At 37.5% G+C, this 24,657-nt stretch overlaps 1 protein-coding gene across 1 annotated transcript in view; it reads left to right on the top strand.

Moving 5' to 3' along the window:
• LOC109057696 (serine/threonine-protein kinase MRCK beta-like) overlaps window positions 1-24,657 on the top strand; it is a 63,233-nt gene that overhangs the window by 1,021 nt on the left and 37,555 nt on the right. The window contains 1 exon segment of the mRNA XM_042777578.1: window positions 18,224-18,315. Coding sequence (XP_042633512.1) covers window positions 18,224-18,315 — 92 coding nt within the window.

The raw sequence follows: 24,657 nt of genomic DNA, 5'->3' as shown, positions 1-24,657 counted from the left end.
CCCATACTGACTAAAATATGCAATTTGATGCAGGTATTATGTATTTTTTCTATAGGCAAAAAAAAAAAAGATGAAATTCTGATTGCTTGTAATGTATATCAATGAGTTTTATAAGAGTGTAATAGACTAGTTACATAAAATGCATGTAATTGTCAGTTGCTACTCTATATCCCTGAAATATATGTTGTATATTAGATTAAAAGATAATATTTAAATGCAAAATTTTATAATCAAAAGTCTGTCGTTTTAATTGTGGGGGAAGAACATATAATAAAATGCAATACAGTGGTGATAATCAAGCAAGTCTAAATTGCTTCAGTCCAGTAAATATTCACCTTGAAATATTTATACCAAATTAAGTTCTTACATTTACTTTATAAATAAAATCATTAAAGATTTCACAGCAGAAAGACACATGAACCCCACCCTGAGGGTGGATGTTTTTAAAATTATAAACTGTCAATCAGATGATGGAAGGCATGTAGTAGATTGTGTACAACAGGTTTTTTAGGAAGCTTTGCTCACATGCATATTGCATAATATAAAGACCTTAGAAATACAGCAAATATGACACAGTAAGCTTTATATGATTAATCAGACATTGCTGGTAAATGTCTGACAAACCAGTTGGACTTTGTTTTCAAGGGCAATGTTAATTTTTCCATTTATAAAGTTTGGGTACATGGATTCTCGTTCTTGCATTTATGCTACATTAGTTGTTGCTATGCCATTACCATTTGCATTTGCATAGGGGTAATGCTCATTTAATCAGTCTGACAGGATTGTCTTTCGCTCATTGCGGTCTTTAAGAGTCAAAATTAAACAGGACTGCAGTATAGGGCTGTGCAAATAATCAAATTGGATTATTTGCACAGCCCTATTGCAGTAGATGCCTGTTTTGGGGCTCTTCCTGGTCCTTTTGATTAAGGTTGGCCTTCACAGTGAGTGGATTCTCTGTCCTGGGTGTTGGGTTGACGTCAGTAATGAGATTACACCCCAGTGTGTCTGCTCCTCTAAAGACCGCCACTGTCCTCGTGCAACCCGTCACTAGCAGGTGCCACCTCACATCCCATCACTTTGAGTGAGCCATAGTATGACCCAATTTCCAGGAGTCATAAACTCCTGTTCTTCTGTCTTGTTCTTCTGTCTTGTTCTGTCTTACTACAACGCTTGTAGACCACACACTTTCTTATGGCACCCTTGATTGTGGAAGTTAATGATTTACATGGCGGATGTTATGCTGGTGCTAGTTGAACACAAGCAAAGCAATAACGTCATTGTAAAGTGCAGTATTGGCAGAGTGCTAGCTCTCAATATGTGCTTTCATTTTAATAAAGTGCTCCTTGAGTGAAGATCTTAGTGTAGACACTTTTAACTGGAATTGCAGTAAAACTGTCAATTTACCTTTTCTGGTAAATACCATATCTGCTATTTGCACATGGTTTTCTGTCTTTTTACTTATGTCAGTTTTGTATTGCTACTGTTGACACATCAACTCCAAAATTGTGTTAAATCTCTGTGATGTAAGTTGTTTGCTGGAAGTGAACGATTGACAGTTTTGGTGGAAATATAGTAAGATAATAAGAGAAGCTCTAACTGTAGTCTGTTGACTGAGTTCTTCATCCGCTGATAAAGCGAGAAGCTTCGTTTCAGTGTCTGTCCAATTTGATTACATTTAGATAATCACATTTTTTTTGACTCCCGCTACATTTGTTGAGTAATTGCTTCAGCTCCTTCAGAACTTCTTGATTGGATGAAACACTTTGACTCCAGACTTCTTCTTTAAGTGTGTCCCAAACTTATATGTGCTGGAACACATAATTTTATGGCTGTGTATGTACAGAATTTGTAGTTTGAATACAGAACCTTTTCTGCAGTGTTATTAGTAATTGGACAATATTTGGCCTCACATGGCTCCGAGGGGTGAATAAAGGCCCATTGTAGTGAATCCATGCGTTTTTGTGAGATAAATATCCAGATTTCAAATGTAATAAATAGAGCTGGGTGATATATCTAACGATATGATCATGCGCATCTAGTCAGTAAATCTGGTTCTGTGATTAGCGCTAAATTGCCATCACCTGCTTTTAAATGGAGCGGCATTTAATAAACAGAGCCGTAGATCACTGACATGCTACGCAATATCGCGTTCATTATCGAAGGCGATTCATCTGCGATATGGACCCGATATTGCGTAGCTTGTGAGTGATCTACGGCTCTGTATATTAAGTGGTGCTCCATTTGAAAGCAGGTGATGGCGATTTAGCGCTAATCACAGAACCAGATTTACTGACTAGATGCGCATGATCATATCGTTCGATACATATTGCCCAGCCCTAGTAATAAACACTTTTTCTCACATCTGCTGACTGTGGGACGCGGAAGATGTGCAGGCGGATGACGTAGTACGAATTAGAAGCACAAATCGAGGATTTGTAAAGAAAAGCGTTGGAGGATTTTGATATAAGCCAATGGGAGACTGGTTTTCCTTTGCTAAAGTAAGGAAACTTTGCTTCCTCTACTCCTACATTTCCCAGAGGCGCGTGCACGATGCATTTTGCGTGTTGAAATCTTCCGTCTTCACATAGTCAGCAGATGTGAGAAAAAAGTGTTTATTACTTTTGAAATCTGGATATTTATCTTACAAAAATGCATGGATTCGCTACAGGGGGCACAAGGATGCGCTGTTTTTGTTCAACTCAAAGCGTAAATACATGTAGAAAATGTTGTGTCGCGGCTGACACAGAATAGCGTACGCTGCTTGTGTTCAGCGGATATTCTCCAGAAAATGGCTTTCACTACGGTGATGACAGAGCAAAGACACTCAGCAGATGAATCGCATTCGATTTCGAGCACGATATCGCCTAGTTTTGTCAGTGAATTTACGGCTCTGTGTAGTGAAAAGCCGCTCCATCTGAAAAGCAGGTGATGCTTTTGTACTAATCACAGGACCGGCTTTTACTGACGCATACATGAAAATGCGATTATTGCACAGCCCTCGTTGCTCTCCAAAATAACGGTGATGCAGAGAGACACAGAGGAGACGAATTGTCGAAGTCGTTATTTTTGTTGTCTTCGCATACAAAAAGTATTCTCGTTGCTTCATAACGTTACGGTTGAATCACTGATGGCAGATGGACTATTCTGATGATATCTTTCATACTTTTCTGGACCTTGACAGTGTACTTTACTTGGCAGTGAATGGGACAGTCTCAAGCCTCCCGGTTTTCATCCAAAATATCTTAAACTGTGTTCCTAAGATGAACAAAGCTTTTACGGGTTTGGAACAACATGGGGGTAAGTGACTAATGACAAAATTGTCATTTTGGGGTGGAGCTGATTGATCATCATTTTGACAATGATTGCGGTTAATACATGACCTTTAAAAAAAAAAAGGGTTTTACATGTATAGAAAAGGCTGCATGTGAATGCACTTAGCCAGTGTTTTAACTGTTTTAGAGGAATAAAATACATAATTTTTTTTAATTTTTTTTTTTAGAATAAATAATACGCTTAGAAATTTCGCCATTTACAAACTTTTTTTGTGTCTGAGATCCCTGTGGGATCCGCGCCTCATTATCACAGACAGACGTATTGACTGCTCCTCACATTCTGCTATTGACCGGATCTGTTAGTTCACAGTCCATCTTGACTCACTGGGGCACTTTTCCAAGAGAGAATGAGCTCTGACTGAAGAAATTTCTCCTCAGTGTTGCACAAGAAATTCTAATGAACCTGAATGAGTGCACATGAATCCATTCAGTTATGTGTGAGAGTCTGACAAGAAGTCAAGCTTGGATAGTTCATGAATATATCGCATGCTTATAAAAACTACGTTTATAATAGTGCTGTCTTGCAAAAGTATGATCAGAACATTTATTAATCATTGCAGTGTCTTGCTCCTTTGCTCGATTCCTGTGCATGTGAGCTCTCAAATGCAACGTAATGCTATGAGACGGTTTGCCAAAGTCGCTGGTGACAGATAGAGCGCTAAGCCGGAGGGATGGGCATTTTTCAAAATTTTTGTATTTGAATATTTGGGCTCATATATATATATATATATATATATATGTATGTATATATATATATATATATACATATATATGTATATATATATATATATATATATATATATATACACATATATATATATATATATATATATATATATATATATATATATATATATATATATATATATATATATATATACATGTATATATATATATATATACATGTATATATATATACATATATATATATATATATATATATATATATATATATATATATATATATATATATATATATATATATATATATATATATATGTATATGAAAAAAAAAAACACGGCGGAATTTGATCCATTTTGTCTGGTAACAGAACAAGTAAGTCAATTGACCAACATTGATTAATTCTGAGTAGTTATTTTTCAGACTTTTACATTTGAATTACCTTTGCTGCTAATAAATTATAAATTATTAAACTATAAATTATTGCACAATCTAAACACGGTGTTTAGCAAATCTCACAATTAATATCTATTTCCGCACAAAACATTATAATGTTGTGATGTTGAAATATATTTCATATATTTAGATAAGAAGTTATTGTCCAGAATTTTAATATCAGTGCTATTGTGTACTAAAGTGGTGAATAAAACATCTGCCAAATGCATAAATATAAAATAATTCTTAGTTATGTGTTTGTGTTGATACCAGTTTTTAGCTTTTTATTTTGCGTACAAAATAAATCAACTATTTATCGGTAACCATGGCATGAAAGTAATTACTGACGTACCAAGCAAAATTACAGATAAAATTAATCAGTATGTGTGCTCTCTGGGAATGGAACCTGTGGCCTTGGCAATGCCAGTCATGCTGTATTAGTTGAGCTACAGGAAACGCCCAGAATCTCGGCCTACTCCCAGTGTTTGTACACAAACAGCCCTGTGCTGTTATGTTCACCCTACTGTCCCAATGAAGCTGCAAAGCAGGTTATGCCTCTCTATTGTGTATCACCCCTTTAAAATAAGGATTTGGGCTGGTAAACAGTACCTGGCTTCCCAGCTGGCATCTGCTCACGGGATCCGTGCTGTTCCGCTCGCCTCAAACATAGACACTTGAAGTCAAGCATACTCTGTCCCAGACCCAGCAGGGACTTTAAAGAAGCTACACTCCCCTTATGAGCCTGCTTTTCAAAAAGAGGGGGTCTTCAAAGTGTCTTTAACATAGCACCAGGGCAAATCACGCCCTCTTGATGAAGGAATCGTCTTGTTTGTTGCCGTGTGCAAGCAGACGTGCACTTGTCCTTATTTACAGCAGCTGCTGCCTCTTATTCCCACTGGTTTTTGACTGGCCTACTTTCACAACAAGCAGCAAATAACCTAATAAGAAACTGCAGCGACTGGAGAGACTGTTTGAATCTGCTTGGCAGAGAGACGGTGGAAAGCTGTGGGCCCTGCCATGTAAGCTCGGATCGGGCTGTGTAAGCTTGGGTTTTGGCCGTGTGGTCTGTTTACAGGCACTCTTTGCAACTCTTTATGTCTTGCACCTGCTGAGATTTTCTCTCTGCCTCATTTTCAAGACATTCCTGATTGGCGTCCTGACACGCACACAGTTTTAAAGGCCTTGCCAAGCATTTTACTTTGCCTTTATGATATGTTGAATATCATTATCATCCTTGTTAATGGGAATATCCTCAAGTGGAGCTGAACTGTAAAGTTTTGTTGATCTTTTTTTTTTTTTGGTACTACGTTCTATAGTGTTGCCTAATGTAGACCCTCGTAATGTTGTACATTAAAGCGCTACTCTTCACAGCAAGATCAGCAATTATATGCTAATTAGGCAGACTAGTAAACTATTCATGGTTTGAGATGGTTAAATTTATTGTTCGTGCTCCAAGATGTTCCCTGCTGGTTGTTGATATGAAGTGCACATTTAAACCTATTTTCTTTTTTCAAATACATATTTTATCAACCGGTGTCTTTCATACAATGCTTTAGAAAAATTTGATTTTGGTAAGATTTTTGTTTTCTCTGCTGCACAACAAAGCTGCAGGGGAAGTTGTGGCCTAATGGTTAGAGAGTCGGACTCCCAATCGGAGGGTTGTGAGTTCGAGTCTCGGGCCGGCAGGAATTGTGGGTGGGGAGAGTGCATGTACATTTTCTCTCTCCACCTTCAATACCATGACTTAGGTGCCCTTGAGCAAGGCATCGAACCCCCAACTGCTCCCCGGGCGCCGCAGCATAAATGGCTACCCACTGCTCCGGGTGTGTGTTCACAGTGTGTGTGTGTCTTCACTGCTCTGTGCGTGTGCACTTCGGATGGGTTAAATGCAGAGCACAAATTCTGAGTATGGGTCACCATACTTGGCTGAATGTCACGTCATTTTTTTTTTTTTTTTTTTTTTTTTTCATTTATTTGATTAAAATACAGTAAAAACAGGAATATTGTGGTTTGATCAGTATAGTGCAGTTAAAACAGTATTATTGTGAAATGTTTTTAAATTTTATTTTTTATATTTTGTTTTTTATTTTGTTTTTAGTGGTACTTCAAAATCATTCCAATATGATGATTTGTTGCTCAGACATTTCTTATTATCAGTGTTGATAACCATTGTGCTGCCTAATATTTTTGTAGAAACTGGGATGCATTTTTTTTTTTTTCGGGATTCTTTGATGATTCAAAAGTTCAAAAGAGGCAACATTTAAACAGCCTTTATGAAATAGTAATGCTTTGTTACATTATAAATGGCTTTACTGTCAACTTTGGTCAAATTAATGCATCCTTGTTGAATAGAAATAATTTTTCAACAAAATCTCTCTGACCCCAAACTTTTGATCAGTTGTGTATTTTGGAAATCATCTTTCTGGTTTTCACTTAAAAGGATGAAAACGTACTCAAAAGGCAAAGCAAAATGTACGTCAGATTCATGGTCCAAGTTTATACTCTGTCTGTGACACAAAAACATCTAAATCAATTTCAAGACACAACCTAGGCTGAACAGACCAATTTGGCCAGCCCTGGGTTATGCTTCACTCTTAACAGGAGGAAATGAGCAAGCTGCAACTCCCATTACATTGGAAATGTCTGGTATGTCCTCTGTCCAAAATGAGTCCTTTTGCCGCCTGTGAACTGACCAAATGGTCTATATACTGTGTGAGGCATCTCTCTTTTCACAGCACAGGCCACCCTGAATCGTTGCATACACTCTGACATACTCGTCGTGCAGAGTCAGGACAGGGCTTGTGTCAGGAATGCCTTTCAAAACAAACGTTGTTCACTCCTGATCTTTACAGATTTGCAGACCGCAGCGCAAGGGATTTGAACGTATCGTAATCCACCACACGGTTTTGCAAAATGAAAATTTTAAATGGTCGTACATTGTTGCGAAGTTGCTGTCCCTCAGGACTTGAAGTCACCTGACCCAAAGCGGTGGCTGGACTGAAGAGAATTCCAGTCATTCCTGCTAATATCCTTCCCCCAGCACAAGGCATGTGTGGGCGATCTCCCCTCCCCCTTCCTTCCCCTCCTCTGTTTTCAGGCTGCCGGCCGCAAGCATGACACAGATTAGCCATTCGGCTCTCCTGTAAAGCCGGGCCTATAGGCACGAGGCCTCTATATTACATTGTGACGTATGTTACAAGTGCACTTATTGCAAATCTACATTGTATTGAACTGGGGCACAAACTGTTCTGTAAAATCACCCAGCTTTTTCTTTTTATGATCTGATTTAGGGTGAAGGTGAATGGAGAGGACAGCCTTCTCTTTTCCAGATTTAGATGTGTCATGCCCGAACAACTCCAGTAAATGTTTTCTCCTCTTCTCTTCCTCTAAGCTTTTTTTGACTCGCCCAGAGAGACGATCTGCTGTTTTTGTCGTAACCCCAATGCACCTTCTCTCACTCCCTCTCTGAATTTCGCAATAATACGGCATGGACAGGATCCTCATTAGTTGAAGTGCCAGCCCCCGGAGGATGTTTTAATTCCAGATGAAAGATTCGTCTTTTATTCCTGCTCTTTTTGACATGTTGCAGATGCACTGTTCCTGTCAGCTTATTTCTAAGCATGCTTTGCGCTTCAGGAGAATAAGAGCCACTCCACTGAAAACTTGACCTCAGAATAATTCAATACAGTCAGCGCTCCCTCATGCTCAGGTTTCACCTCTCTGTATCAGTTTTCTGCATAAACTGTGGGATCAGTTTTTACGGTTGAGGTTTGCTAAAACTAAAGCGCATATTTGATTGATCTGTCCATTGGAAATTTGCATGCATGCACCATTTTGTCTAGGCAAGATTTCAAGCGACACACTTAGTCTTGTTTGATGGATGTGACTTGCGTAAATGTCTGCCTCAACAGCTGAAGACGCAAGTAAAGAATGACACAGAGGCTCCATCCCTGAGACGCACTGCATTGTCTCACTGACCCATTCATGCCAATGCTGGTGACTGTTACCATCAGTCCAATTGTGGTGGGAGGCCACATTTTTCCCCCTTGGCTTTATTTTTGTCTTCTACATCTTCAATATTGTGTAACACCAGCTGAATTCTGGTTAAATGTCCATATAAGAATTTCAGCGGCTATTGCTGGATCAGTTATGACAACAAATGTTGTAATCTTGATGTCAGTGTTGTTTTAACTTTTAGTAGTGCTAAAATAAATAACTTTGCATCAACAATCTTTGCAGGAGCAGCTATTGTGGTTTTCTGCTTTTGGATGATGTTTGTGGGTAGTTTTTGCCCTCAGTTCACACTGATTAAATCAAGAGCTGTCTTGGGTTATCCTGGCTCTGGTAGGTGTGATAAGTCTGTACATTTGTATTAAAAGTAGGCCTGTTGTAATTATTGCATAATCACCTGATTATGACTATTGAAGAAAACTACAATTATTTAATATAATTTATTATGCATTTATGATGCTTCGTATTTTGCCATCCAAAAAAGTAAAATTTAAAATAATTTTATCATCTTTGTGCAGAAAAATAGATTAAAATATATATTTTGTTTAGTATAATTTATTATGATTTTTTGATTTAAAATATATATTCAAATATAAAGAATACAATGTAAAATGTGCTTGCAAGACCCTATTAAGTGATAATGAAATGCATTATACAATTTTCATTCATTTATTTTTTTAACTCATGCAGTGTGGACTTTAGGATCAAAAGGCTTAGTTTTATTGCTATGATTCACACATCTGCACTGCATAAATCCTTTTCTTTAATGTTTATTTTAATACACCCTAAAGTGACATCAATACATCTGGTTAAAGTTACTATTTTAGGTTTATGACTCTATGTACTGTACATGCGTCTGGCAGCTCCTTTGAGGAAGGATGATGGTAATCGTGGTTATATTGAGCTTTCTCAGTGTCATATTAGCTTATTTTAACCCACAGAAGGAGAAGTTGTGGACTGGGTCATGATAAGGGGACGTTGTTTTTTGGTTTGTTATGTAGAAATCTGCTATGTCTGTAACCTTCATTTGTCTTTTGTCAGAGAAAATCTGAACCTGAAAGACAAGCCTAGGGTTAAGATTTTAATTTTTTTTTCTCAAATGGTATATGAGGAAATATTTAATTTCCCTGAAGGCAGTCTTGAAGTAGATGTTGGTTGTAAACCCATGTTAACCCCTCTGCCATTTAACTTGTCTCCATATCTAGATGAGAAGCATCACTCCAGCCCACTTCAAAACTAGGTGAGCTGGTGTGATGATCCGGTCTGCCCGGGCGGTGAGTCCTTCAGCAAGAAGCTGCCAGTAAATGGCTGTTTTGGTGGGGGCTGGGGTTGTATGGCAGCTGGTGCAGGATAATGGATTAACCCGGGGCGAGGCCCTGATGCTTTTACCTCCTGCAACCAGCCAAACTGTCCAGCAGTAATCAGTCCCTCCACGGCTGCTTCTGAATGACTTCCTCATCAATGTTTAATAGGCCATTTAGTGGCAGTCAGGCTTACTCACTGATTGAGCCCATCAATAAGGCACTCTTCATGGTATTGACCACACCACAGTGAGTCCTGCAAGAATTGCCCAGAGATCATATGTTGGTCTTCATGTGGTTCTTAATGTCTTTAGGATTTGCACATTTAGTGAAAAGTTAGAGGTGTTTTTGATCAAGCTCTTGGACTTATACAGTCGTTTTTATTGGAAGTATCATCAAGCTACTTCCAAAAAAAGTATGCATAATGTTGCAAAAGATTTCAAAGAATCCTTAAAAAAAAACTGTTTTCAACATTGATAATAAAAAATGTTTCTTGAGCATTAAATCAGCGTATTAGAATGATTTCTGAAGGATCTAGTTACACTGGAGACTAGAGTACTGATGCTGAAAATCACAGCAATAAATTGCTTTTTTAAATATATTAAAATAGAAAATGATTATAATACTTTGTATTACTGTTTTCACTGCATTTTTTTTACATAATAAAAATACAGTGACTTGGTGAGCATAAGAGACTTATTTGAAGACTATTGTAAAATTGTATTGACCCCATACTTTTAAACAATATATATATAAGGTCTAATGGGGACTCACTTGTCACAAAACTCACACATTGTTTTTTTTTTTTTTTTGTATTTTATTTTTAATTTATTTACATTGAAAACCACAGCATTTGAATAAAAGCCATTTATCAGCTGTAGTATGTGAATAATTATTGTCTTATTTTTAATTTTAGTGATCCAGCATGGTCATAGTTCATAGGGGTCATAATGCAGCAATGGAAACTTTCAGACGTGTCCAGTGAAAGTTTACACTGGTACTACGGTTGCTATCATGCCATTGCCAGAGCATGATCCAGAAAAGGTCTTTGAAGTTCGGCCTTGTCCTTGGCCAAGTGGCTTAAGTGGATTACTGTAACCGTCTCTCATTCAGTCCAATTGATCAGGGTTAATAAAGTCATGAACCCACTTGGAAAATCACTGTTGTGCCAGAAGTCGTTCTCCCTTCCAGGCCGCAGTTGTGTCCCATTAAATCTAGTTTGGATTTTTAATGTTTCCCCTGGTGATCATTCCTTAAATGCTTGTTCAAAGCTACAGCACAGACTTGCTCTTGCATTTTAAGTATTTGACCTAGTTTTTTTTTTCTTTTTGAATGAAAGCTGAGTTAGCAGTGATCATCTATGGCTCAATGGATCTGTAGCTCAGAAGGGCTGTGTTCTGAATCTCATGAGACACTGTCTGGGAGACTTGTGTCTCGTAATGATAGCGGCCTCCATTTTCTACTCCCCGGCTTCTGTCTGCGGTCTCTGAGTGAATATGCTTGTTAATCACTGGATCAAGATTCATCTTCAGCAGCCACTGGATGCCCAGCAGTACAGTGGAGCACAGGTTTAGGATTTCCGAGGCATGTATTATGTATGCTTACAGATTGGTGCACTGCTTTAAATCGCCAGTAAATGTTATCCACTTCCTCAGAAATACTCGACATAACATTTAAATGAGATGTAGTATTATTTCATTATAATTCACACCAACATATATTAGTCATACTTTAATCATAAGAATCTTAGGTTTAACCTTGTTTCAGATATGCTAATCTATGGCACACTTGTTAAGATGCACACCAGGCCAATTAATAAAATAAAAGATGTGTAACTAGGAAGAATCAGCATCTAGAGCAGCACTTTGAGCTCCAGAGCCGATCAGGGTCTCAAAGTCTGATGTTTTCAAGTGTCTTGCTCAATGAAGAGTGAGTGGATGTTGAAAACCAGGCGAATGAAACACAGACGAACACTTTTCATGCCACAGAGCAGTCACTATTTTAAACATTTGAACACTTTGCTTCTACTGCTGTTCAGAAATTTTGTTTGGTGCTAACCAGGGCTGAATTTATTAGAACAAAAATACTCAAATTTCTTTAAAATAAGATCTTAATGACCCAAAACATTTATTTAGTTTACATTTATTACACTTTAATATTACTGTGGCAACAAACTATTTGAAAACTGCTGTGAGAAGGTTACTGGTATTTTAACTACAAAAAAACAAACACTTCATCTATATATTTAATTATATAATTCAGTTTAATTTTAGCTGATTTTATGGCATTATTGGTAATAGGTTTAGTCTACTCTGTGAAGTATGACAAGCATTACTGAATTCTGTTTTTAGTAATGTTTTTTTTTTTTTTTTTTTTTTTTTATAATAAGAAACATCCAGTGAAAGGAAGATAAAATAAAGTCCTCTCCAGATCATCCACAGATGGGAGTTTGTTTTCATACAGATGTACAAATATCTCTTTCATTACATCTAAGAACACAATTTATTTTAGGCAACATGTTCTTTGATTCTTCCGTTCTCCCTCTCTCTTATGCTGATACACATATTCAGAGTTACATAATAGCTTTTTTAAATGACTGCACTAACCAATGGCTTGGTAATAAAACTTTTTTCATCCCCTGATCGTAATGTGGCCTCTCTAGCTCAATGTTGTGACCTGGTCGGTATGGTAGAACAGTGTGGGCTGTGTTATCCATTGGTGGAGGAAAGCGTCCCGCTCCCTATGGCTCACTCTGAACAACAGTCTTCTCATCTCCTCAGTTGCGAAAAAATCACTAGTTGTTAGTTGTGAAATGTAAAACTAATGTTGTCCTGTTGGTCATCTGCTCCGGCTGCTTTGGAATCATGAGCTTGGATGCTACAGTGTCGTGATGTTGGGAAAGATTTCCATGCAGAGAGCCATAGTCATTGAAATCATTGTTTGTTTGGAAGCGAGTGGCTCTCTCTATAAAAAAAAATATTTATAGAGAGTGAAATGTCTACTTTCAAATTAACCAATTTAAATGTAAGACAAATATTCTCAGATTATGTAATCCATAACATGCATACAGACGTCCACTCTGCGGAGATGATGAGCTGGTGTCACCAAGTTAAACCCAAAGCAACAAAGCACTAGAGATGGAACGGTTCGCGGGAAAAAAAACGAACCGTACGGTTCTCCATACACGGTTCAGCACCTGCTAGGACCGCAGTTCAACTTAAATCTGGATCAGTGCATTCTATTAATGTGACAGCACTTTCTTAATATTAATTTAACTGCAACAACAAAGAAATCACTCACTGCTCTTGATTGAATAGCTTTTGTAACTTTAATAACGATTAATCTTTAATTTATACAGTCAAATATGCAATGCGGTTACATTTCATTCCTTTATTCGATTTCTGTACCTAAAAAGTAATGTTAGACCTACCTAAAAAAACTGAAAATCACTGTTTATTTTATTTGTATCGTTACTTTTATTGTATTTATTTGTGCTGTTGCTTGTAGTTGGAACATTCTTATTTTCTTTATTTTTATTTGACAGTATAGTTTTTCCCTAAACACACACCAGACAGTACCGAGACCATGACTGTCAAACCACGAAACAAACAGAACCGTGAGTAAGTTGAACCGTTCCACCCCAGCACTAGTGTAGTTTATCATTGAATTATTAAAATGGTAATGCAGCCATTCTTACTGTTTTCCCTGATACATTCATAATCATTACTTCTGCCGGTGTGCTGTGGCAAACTTTATGCGTGTGCTTGAGCACTTATTAGGCTATGAAGAAAATTAAAGGCTCTGTATTATGATTTAAATTGTTTATTGATAAACGTGCGATTAGTTGACTAATGCTTTAAATTAAAAAACTACTAGTCGACCAGAAAAATCTTTAGTCAGGGACAGCCCTACTAATTTCGATACCACAGCAAAAACTACTAGGTTAACAAATGAGTTCACACATTATTAAAGTCAGTAATTAAGAACAAATGAACAAATTACAAGCAATAGCACAACTGAATATATTGAACAAAGATACAAATGAAATGATGCTTTAGGAAAAACATCAGACGGGCTGAATAAGATGCATATTCACTCTCTGACAGCAGGTGGCGCTTATGAAGCAGCAGCAATACAGTGTTTCCTTGGTTTCCGCTGTAAACAAAGCAGCGCTGTTTGTGTTTATATTGCATTCATTATACAGAGGCAAGATGAAAAGAAAACGGCATGTAAACTTTTATGAAAACAGTGAGTTCCCCTCAGAGATACATTCATATAAACCCCCGATTCAATATCTAGGATTTTCTTTGAATATTTCCCGCATAGTGAACAGTGATCTTGTTCTGCCTGCTACAGTATTTTCTCCTCTTTGCGTAAGTCTTCAGCGTATCTGCCCTCTTTTATCGGCAGTTTACACACTTCATAATATTTCCACACAAATTGCATTTTGGAAAGTGATTGCAGTGCAGCCCAAATAGAAATTGGTTGAAACAAAAATAAAAAATAAAATAAAATAAAAAAATGGCTGGTCATCCGGTGCATCTGTACTCGACTGTATAAATTAAATATAGATTAATCATTGTTAAAGCTACAAAGTTACTCGCCAAAATAGTTATTTTGACATACTTTAGTGTGTATTTGTACGTTCAAGTGCAAGAATGTGTGGAAAGAAACTTAATTCTGGCTCGTGCATTGTCATGGACGCATCTCTCTGTGTGCGCTGTATACTAGGGCTGCACGATTAAAGGAACACTCCACCGTTTTTTGAAATAGGGCTTATTCACATTATTTCCTACATTTAGATAGGTGGGCAAATGCATTTTTGTGTCAGTTCATGCATTGTTTTAGTTTGACTGGGTCGGCGTTAGCTTAGCTTAGCACAATGAATGGAATCCTTTGTTGCCAGCTTGCATGGCCTGAGTAAAAGTGATCAAAAAATAAAAAAAAACCCACCTAATTACTTCTTGTGGCCTGCGTATTCACTACGAGTACAAATAGCGATCCAGATTAACACTAGGCGATTTCCTAGGCAGATATTGACTTGGGACTATATTATGGGGAAGCACAGGCGAAGCACTGCTGCTTAGGCGAAGCACTGCTACTTCGGCGCAGAGATATCACGCAACACATGAAATCCCACGACTTCCGCCGGTAAGTAATTAGGTGGTTTTTTTTTTAATTTTTTGATCACTTTTACTCAGGCCATGCTAGCTGGCAACAAAGGATTCCATTCATTGTGCTAAGCTAAGCTAACGCTGACCCAGTCAAACTAAAACAATGCATGCACTGACACAAAAATGCATTTGCCCACCTATCTAAATGTAGGAAATAATGTGAATAAGCCCTATTTCAAAAAATGGTGGAGTGTTCCTTTAATCGAACGCAATCATCATTCACACCATTTCAGTAAAGCCGGTTCTGTGATTAGTAGTAAATCTCCATCACCTGCTCTCAGGTGGAGCAGCATTTACTACACAGAGCCATAGTTCTCTAACAAGCTACGCAAAAAAATCGCACAGACGATACAATCATACGATTATAAAATCGAAGAAATCGTTCACGATGATGACAGCTGTTTGTGTAGCTTCTCCTGGGTTTCTTCTTCGGGGCACATTTAGATTTTCAGTGCGAGAGTGCCCTCTGCCCTTCGGATGGAGATTTACCACTGATCGCAGAACCGTGCTTCACTGAAATATATGCATGACAATTACAGTTTCTGCCCAATCGAGATTTCGATTTAATTTCGATTAATCGTGCAGCCCTACTGTATACAGAACACAGCACGAGTACTGAATGGAGTTGTCTTTCACATCTTGCTTGAATGCTTTAAAATGCTTGAATTTTTTAATTATCCCTGATTAGTTGAAAGATTTTTTTTTTTTTTTCTGGAGAAAATTTACCCTTTTACTGTACCTGATATATATCCAAAATAATCAATATTGGATCAAATTGAATCACAAGCTTGTGAATCGAAATCAGTTGTGAAATTTGTTAATACCCAGCCCTATTAAAATTTCTGTTATTAAAGTACTAGTAATGTGTACCAAGGATACTGCAAAAGTTTTAATATAATATTAACATATATAATTTTTATTAATGTTATAAAACTTTTATTACAATTAAATAATTTTTAGTAAATGCTGAGATTAAAGAAAGATTACTAAATTCTTTAGAAGTATTTTTATTGTTAGTTCATGTTAGCTAATGTAGTTTACAAATGGACAATTATTATAAAATGCTACCAACAAAATTAAATGAACTTGACATAAAATAGGGCAGAGTATTTTAATTTGGCTTTAGTTTTGCTGTGACCCGTCATCATTGTTAAATATTTAATTGTGTCATATTGATTGGAGATGCTCCGCTCTGACACACATGGGATAATGCAGTCTATTTTAAACTCATAAAGCTGGAGCTTTTATATGTCAGGTCAGGCGTGTCCTCCATGAAGACATTGTTAGATGATGTGTGTGATGGTATTAATGAGAGCAGCAGCTACAGTGTTTGGTGTTACAGTGTCTGTAGTGTGAGGAGGATGGTTCACTGCTTCATCCATCACAGTCTAATCTTTGTGCTCAGGGCTCTCAGGTCTAATGGAGCGTGCAAGCTAATCGCACAACTCTTCTGGATGCAGGAAGCGATACAGCATGACCGGCAAAAACACAAAATAGTCATTTAGTCTTCAGTCATCTTTCAGAAATCATTCTAATATGATGATTTGCTGCTCAAGAAACATTTCTTATTATTAGCAATTTTAAAAACAGTTGTGCTGCATATGTTTTTCTGGAAACAAATGATGCATTTTTTCAGGATTCGTAGAAATGTCTCTGCTGTCACCGTAGATCAATTTAATGTGTCCTTGCTCAATAAAAGTATTTAAAAAAAAACTGACTCCAGACTTCGTAGTTTCACTTTTGCCTCTTTGTTTCTGTTGTCCGCAAGAACTTTTCTAGCAGCTTGTTTTCATATTTTCAGTCTTGCAGCTGGTGTTCTGATGTTGCCATTTAGAACAGCGAGCGATGAGAGTTTATTGTGATTGAGAATACATGGACCTGGAGATTCAGAGAAATGCCTCATTATATTTGGGGGCTGAGAGGATTATAAGATTACATGTATGAAAAACAAAGCATGCAATTTTGAATATGAAAGGCAATTTTTGTCCCCAAGGAGTGCTTTTATTGTAATGTGTATGCTAGTCTAGGGGTTTTGGGGCCAATAAACATTATTTGCAAGGATTAAAATTTCCAAGGATAAATTAACCATCCCTCCATGCCATTCTTTTAAAAATATTATTTGCTTAATATTATTATTTATTATTGAGTTTTATTTTCTTATTTCTTTTATTTTCCTGTAACAAAATATAAATGATTGTTCAGATTTGTGGGTGCATTTTGAGGTTCTAATGGTTGGCAGTGGTTGAAAATTCAAATGGAGAAGCAACAAACTCGTATAAAATTAATAATCAACAACAAACACCTCATGCATACACAGTATAATTGTTTAGGTTGGGAAATTTTAATTCTTATTATCAGAAGATGACATGTACCTTACGCTGTGAATGTGTGAATGGTTGTTATAAGGAGACGGTCAGTGGGTTAAGAGACACAGTGGTGCACCACCAGTTTATGAACTTCTGTTGTCAGTGCTGCTTTTAATACTAGTAGCTTCCTAAATGAGTGATAATATCAGACTTTTTTTCTTTTTGTTGTTGCTGTCTTTGGAGTGGCATACCAGTGCGCTGGCCTCATGCATACTGGGCTATAAAGCTGTCAATAGATGCTGGGCTACTTTGAGGGATCTTCTCATTAAAAACAGATGATGTTGTTTCCATGCAGCTCCAAGCGTGCAGTTCTGTCTGATCGGCTGAGGCACAGGCCTGCTGTGTGCTTTGAGTTTAGAGCACTTATGAGTGATAAATGTCTTTTGTAACTGCATGAGATTCAGCGTATATCCTCATATGGTGAGTCGTTCAGGCTGGCTTAGCCGTGTCTTGGGTGCTCACCAGGCCTCTAGCAGTGCCTCGTAAAGCAGGAGGGACGACAGTTTGACAACACAAAATTTGATGCACACTGTTTAGGTTACATTGTTTCTTTAATATCTTCACTGCTGCATTTGATGAAGTCACTCTGATTTTGTTCAGATTGTGGTTACATTTAGATCAAAATCCATAAATTCAGTAGCACATTTATACATACTCTTATAATGCTGCTTTTGAGACGATCATGTTAATATATCAGTACCATAGCAGTTTTGTAGCCAACTTTGGCCATAATTTTAAATTAGAATGATATATTATATATATTATAATTATCAGCTTATCTGTGTCCACCAGCATTTTAATATTGGTGCATCAAGTCAAGGATTACTTGGGATGGCTGCACAAGCATCTTTCTCCATTGGCCATTTCAAAGTATAGAGCATAACTAAGGATCATAACTAATTCTCTCTGTCTCTCTTTACAGTGAAGCCGTTCACAACCACCGTGAAGGAGATGCGGCTTCACAGAGATGACTTCGAGATGCTCAAAGTGATTGGCAGGGGAGCCTTCGGAGAGGTAAGGAACCTGGCGAACCCTCACTGCTTTTTGGCGTGTTTAAAAGTGCAAGGAAATCACCTATGAATCACTGCAGCCTTTGCCATATTGTGTGGTTTGTTTTCTGTATTTCGAAGCTTTGTTTTCATGACTCACTTTGTGTGTCCAATGAAAACTCCAAACTGTCAGCGAAGTATTCACGTCCCCCTTAAGCATCTCATCAGCAGCCGCAAACCAAACCCCTTCCTCTCATCCGAGTTTCCCTGCTCTCCCCACTGCCAATTCCCCGGGGATCTCGGCCTGGCGTTGGACTGCTATTCTTGGGCCGGCACAAATCTAGGCATTTTAGACGGCTCGTTTGTTTTACAGGGGAATTTGCTACTTATTCCTGCAGTACAACACTTGGACTATTCACTACACACACAGTGCACTTTACTTTTTCTTTACCAATCTGTCTTCTATCACTGCTACATTTTCCTTTTTTGCTTTTTCTGCTCCGGGTGTATGTTCACGGGGTGTGTGTGTGTGTGTTTACTACTCACTGCTGTGTGTGTGCACTTGGTTAAATGCAGAGAACAAATTCTGAGTATGGGACACCATACTTGTGTGTGTGTTTCATCACTTTTTTTTTTTTTTAAACCATTCACAATGCTTCATGGGATTGTAGTTTTTTTCCGTCATTAAAGCCATTAAGTAGAGTCATTTGCCTTTGTCTTTTCAAATACTTTTACTTTTAAAATGTATCCTTATTACAAAGCGATTTTATCTCGTAGCTGTTTGGTTTGGTTCATGACTTATGACTGCTTAATGTCTTCTAAAAATCCCTATTGGATATTAAAGAGAAAAATACTTCCAGAACCAAGGCTGCTAAATAAGTGGGCTCTTTTGCACTCTGCAGTCTCCATCTGACTGTCCCCAATTATATTTAACGCCATGGCTGATCAAATGAAATGAGAATATCAGATGAACATCAATCACACAACGCTTAGGCTAGTTGTAGTCTGATTAATTTGTGTACTTGCTAAACGAAGCCAAGCTACAATCACATTATATTAGTCTGACTTAATTAAAAATCAGTTTTTAAAAAAAAAATCTTTTTGCCTTAGCTTGAAACAAAATTCTCAGAAATTCACAGTGAAGATGAAATATGATGTGGCGATGCACATAATCAGCTATTTCTGATTTAGGAGAGAAACATTTTGCCATGTTACACATTTCTGCTGTGTCGTTACACCTTCCTCTTAAATCAGTGTCATTTCCTTGGGAATATGCTTTCAATTTAATACTTCTGCTATTTCTTCAGATGAACAGAAGTTAACTCTGCTCTAACAAAAGAATATAGGATGATTCAGAAGCTGATTATGACTTTATTTTGCTTGGTCTGTGGTTAAGTCCCAGTGTTCACTCGCCCGTTTATCAAGTAGTTTCGAAGAGTACTAACATTTGAGCAGATGAAGTGTTCATCTAAGTGCTCTTTACAACCAAGTTCGGCTCTTTACCGTATATTCCTGTCAGGAATGTCAGTTGTGGCACAGGAAGCAGGGCAGGACGGTGCAGATTCCAGGAAAGGCTAAGGAAACCAGAACCGTCTCTAAGGAGTGACTTTAGTAAAAATAGCGTTTCACTCCGCATGTAATTTGTGTTGTTCATTGTCCCCTCCTCAGCCACCGGGACCTCAATAACCCTTCCTTCTCAGTCCCTGGGCTTTTTTTTTTGTGAGCGTCATGTGGGTCTAATGATGATTCAGATCTTTGGGGGGTTTTGTAGTCTTTCTGTTATCATCAAGCCAGGCTATTGTTAGTGTGTGCTGCAGCTTGTGTCGGTTTCAGAGCACTCAGACTCATGTGTGAACATAGTGCTGCTGTTTTGTTCCCTCTCCCAGCCGTTTCCTGTGGCTCTAACATTACAGGATGTACTTCCAGATAAATCTCTTGCATTTCCTGTTTATGATTGATGGCGTGGTCCCAGCTGAAGGCCTGGAATTTGGGACTACTTAAAGGTATAGTTCATTTAAAAATGCAAATTAGCACTTTTTTTTTTTTAATCTAATGTCACTGCAAGCTTGACATTCCTACTTCTGGCAAACACCAAAGCAGATGTTCAACAGAGTGTTCAAGCTGCTCTTTTCCATATGATAAAAATGAGAATGGTGAAGTAACTAGAATATTTATTGTGCCTGTAAAGTTTTAAATATGGATATTTTTCTTACACAAACGCATGTGTGGAGCACTTTTTATGATGGATGGATGCAATTTATTGGACTTCTATTGGACTATTTAATATCATCCATTCACTGCCGTTATAAAGCTTGAAAGAGCCAGGGTATTTTTTAATAAAGAAAGTCATATACACCTAGGATGGCTTGAGGGTGAGGAAATCATGGGGTCATTTTTGTTTTTGGGTGATCTATCCCTTTAAGTCTGCATGGCATGAAAGATCTTTCACTGCTTCTGTTACATCATGACTTTAAAGGGGTCCTATTATGATTTTTCACTTTTTTTAATTTTAGTCAGTGTGTAGTCTGTATATTTGGGCATAAAAAAGATCTAGGCTCCAAAGTTACAAATCTCAAAGTCTGCTCCAACGGGAGATATTTCGTTTTTAAAAAATCCCTTTTCAAGAACTACAACGAACAGTTCGTTTGGACTGCAGCGTTGTTTTCTGAGTTTTGTGATGTCACAAAGCGACCCATTAGAATATCATTAAAATAATTCCCGCCTATGGAAATTCGAATGGTTGGGGGGTGGGAAGGGGTGAGGTCGTGGTTAGAATGCTTGGTTGAGTGCATCAGACAAGATGACGATGACGAAGAAGTGCTGCTGCATAGTTAGTGCATCAGAGAAAACGAAGAAGAAGAGCTGCTGTAGTGTCAAGTTTTCTTGTCTTGCAATATCCATGCGTGCAAAGGTTCTACTTCTGCGTGATCCTCTTGTTCAATATTCTCGGGGTCTGAATCTGGTTTAAATTGATATGGCAATATTGACATCCTTAACGGAACTTGCTGCTTTGGCAAGGGGCGGGGCAGTACTGAAACACCCTCTAAGCTGTTTGCCAATCACAATGCACTGGGACAGCTAACCAATCACAACACATTTAGTTTTTCGGAAGGCGGGCCTTCATCAAACCCTGAAATAATTGAGCCGTTTGTGCCAGGCTGGGGAAAAATGTATTTTAATTAAATTATGTGAAAAATAATGCGTTTTTCGAACCACCAAGCATGAGAGCATGCTATAGTACACCCCCAAAACAAAATCAAGACTTTGTAAAAGAGCATAATAGGACCCCTTTAAGTGGTCATACTATACTGACTATCTGTTCCTCTGCCGCTGCTCTGAATTCTCATTTGTAGGGATTGATCTATATTAAAATTTTGGCCGATTCGATTAGCGAGTGTTATTTACATTTACCAATAAATGCCCTTTTTTTTCTAAATAAATGAAGTCATGGAAAACTAAAATAATTTTTAGTGAATTATGTTGAAATAGGAATCTAAATGTATCTATGTGTAAAATATTAATGATACCGACAAATGATCAGCAATACAAAATTGAATTTGCCAAAGTGAAATGGTAATGTATGATTTCAGGAGACTTTAAATAAAGCTCTCAAGTCATATAGCTATTTTTATGCCACTTTTTGTCATTTTTGGAGCTTGGCAGTCCATTTTGGAAAAGGAAAGTCATCTGGGTTTGTAATGACATGATTGAGTGTGTTTGATGACTGGATTTTTATTTTGATAGAACAGTCCCTTGAAACACTAGCTTTTTGTGGTGGAGTCTAGTGGTTGACACATACTTAAATGACACTCCTTTTTGCTTCACCTGAGACTCTGAATAATTATTCTGTTGAATAGAACAAAAATGAAAAACATGGAACGGGGAGGGGAATCAAGGAGAACTAGACTGATGCAGACATTTTTTACATAACGTCACAGTGAGTCACTACATGCCACACAAAACCTCCAGTAATGACTGCTACAAAGTGAGAGCTCTACGTGTTTAGGATGAGCGCTGATGATCTGTTCTGTTGAGTTAGCGCAGTGAATCACTGATGTAGAGAATGATTAGGTCAAAAGTACACCAAATCCTGTCCTCCGTATTGATTTAGATCTCTGAAGGTATACTGACATAATTAAGATTGTTTGCCAACTTCAGACTGAAGACGGATTCACAGACCCACACTCTGGTCCTAATACAGAGTTTATTCATTTTTTTGGCAGAAGTCCAGTATTTTATTGCAGGGCTTCTGATGTCCCCAAAGCATCTTGAATAGGGTTATTATTTGGTGTTGGTTTGTCCAAAATCAAATCTGCTATATAACAAAAAGAGCGCTGTAATTGATCTGATTTTGCAAGAAGATTTATTCGATTTAAAGACTGTTTAGATCAGTGTTTTCCAGCTTTCACAGGGTAAAGAGGGATTGATTACTCAGAGTTTCTTTCTTCTGTAGAGCACACAAGATGATATTTCAAAGAATGTTGGTAACAAAAACAGATGCTGGTAGCCATTGACATCATAACCATTTTTTTCCATACTGTGGAAGCCAAAGGCTGCCAGCACTGTTTGATTGAGATGGTCTGATGGCCCAGGACCAATGTGAGAGAGTGTCACTTGCCTTATCATCATTTACAATCTTGTTTCAGCTGTATTGCATTAATTGTTCACATTTTTAGCTTTTAACTTATCTTTCATTTTTGTTCATTCATTTATTTAAAATGTTATTGTTTAATGAATTTTACTCATGGTAAATTACTCAGACTAAAGTTATGCAGAGTAACTTATGACTGTCTTGGAATTATCAGGTAGAATAGGCTAAAAAAAAATAGAAACCAATTTAGTGATGATCTGCACCTTATGCCATAGTTTTTAAGCAAAGGTTTTATTTTATTTAGTTTTTATTTTATCTTTTTTTCATTCATTTTTTTATTTCATATTTTTAATGATATAATAAAAATACAGATAAGAATAAAATAATTTAATTATATATATATATATTCTAAATTATTTTATTAATTTATTTTTTTCTATTTTTATTTTTCAATAATGTTTAAGGCAAAAGCGAAAATGTGGCAAGTAATAAATCTTAACTGCCTGTCCAACTGGACCAATATCACAACTTTGTGTTGCGCTCTTATCCCACTTGTTGCGCAATTAAGACCCAAAGCCAGTTTTGAATTTTACATTGCATATTCAGAGTGATGTAACCCCTTCCTTGTCCTCAGGGTTGCACGGTTGCTTAGCACCTGCCACACTGTATAGATCTAAATGTCAGAATCACTCTATGAACTCTGACCTTTGATCTCCTTGGACTTTATGGCTTACATACATCTCCTTTGGACAAGAGTGTGTTGGTGACAGTCTCATTGTAGTGTCCGCTTTGGTCACCTGCTTCCTCTCCTTCTCCTTCTCCATGGACCTCCCAAGCATTTTCAATCAGGTCAAGCCGACTGCCTTTGTGGAAACGTGTGTCTAAAAAAGGAGCGAGGGAAAGAGGACAGGAGACTCTGAGGAGGAATTGGGGGGGTTTTGAGCACTCAGGGTTCGTTTTGTTTTTGCAATGAGGTCAGTTATCTGCTGCGGTTAGGAGCCTTACAGATAAGAAGAATGTGTGTGATTAAGCCTCTGTTTGAGTTTGTCGTCAACGTGTACCTTTCAAATACTTTGATTCATGCACAAATACACTCCAGAGGACATCAAAGGGGGTAGGAAAAAGTGGAAAACAGCAGCAGGGCTCGTAATTTGCCCTTAGTATGCAAAGTTAGCACTGTGTTCTTTGCTGAAGCAGCACATTGTGCTGTGGGCAGGTATGCTGGCGTGGGTCCACGTGAGGGGAACACTGTTCCTCCACTGAGGGTAAACACACATCATGTGACGTGTCCTGAGCAGCAAGGCAAAGTACAGGGAAATTCATGACTCCACTTAACATTAGCCGACTGGACGGTCACAAGTAGCCAGTGGACAGAAGATAGCAGAATAATGTTGGTCACGCACAGAGTTTTATGTTTAAAAGTCAAAGGGGAGCAATGAAATCTCACAAAGATGGTTATAGTGTAGATTCACGAACAACTCCTGCTCTGTTTAAAGGCTTATTTTCCACAGAAATTAACTTATTCGTATGCTATTCCAAACTCATATGACTTTACTTCTTTAAAAGGAGATGTTTTGAGGAATGCTCATGCAGTTCTGTTCTGTGTATTGGATGCCACACTTCCTAAAGGATTAAAAAAAAAATGTAAATGACAATAAAATTGGTCCATTCATAAGTACACTACTGTTCAAAAGTTTGGGGTCAATAAGTATTTTTTTTTTTTTTTTTTTTAAGAAAATAATACTTTTGTTTTGTTAGGATATATTTATTTTATAT

Source organism: Cyprinus carpio, chromosome A20, assembly GCF_018340385.1.
Source record: "Cyprinus carpio isolate SPL01 chromosome A20, ASM1834038v1, whole genome shotgun sequence".
Classification (NCBI taxonomy): Eukaryota; Metazoa; Chordata; class Actinopteri; order Cypriniformes; family Cyprinidae; genus Cyprinus; species Cyprinus carpio.
This window is presented reverse-complemented; position numbering and strand designations above follow the sequence as displayed.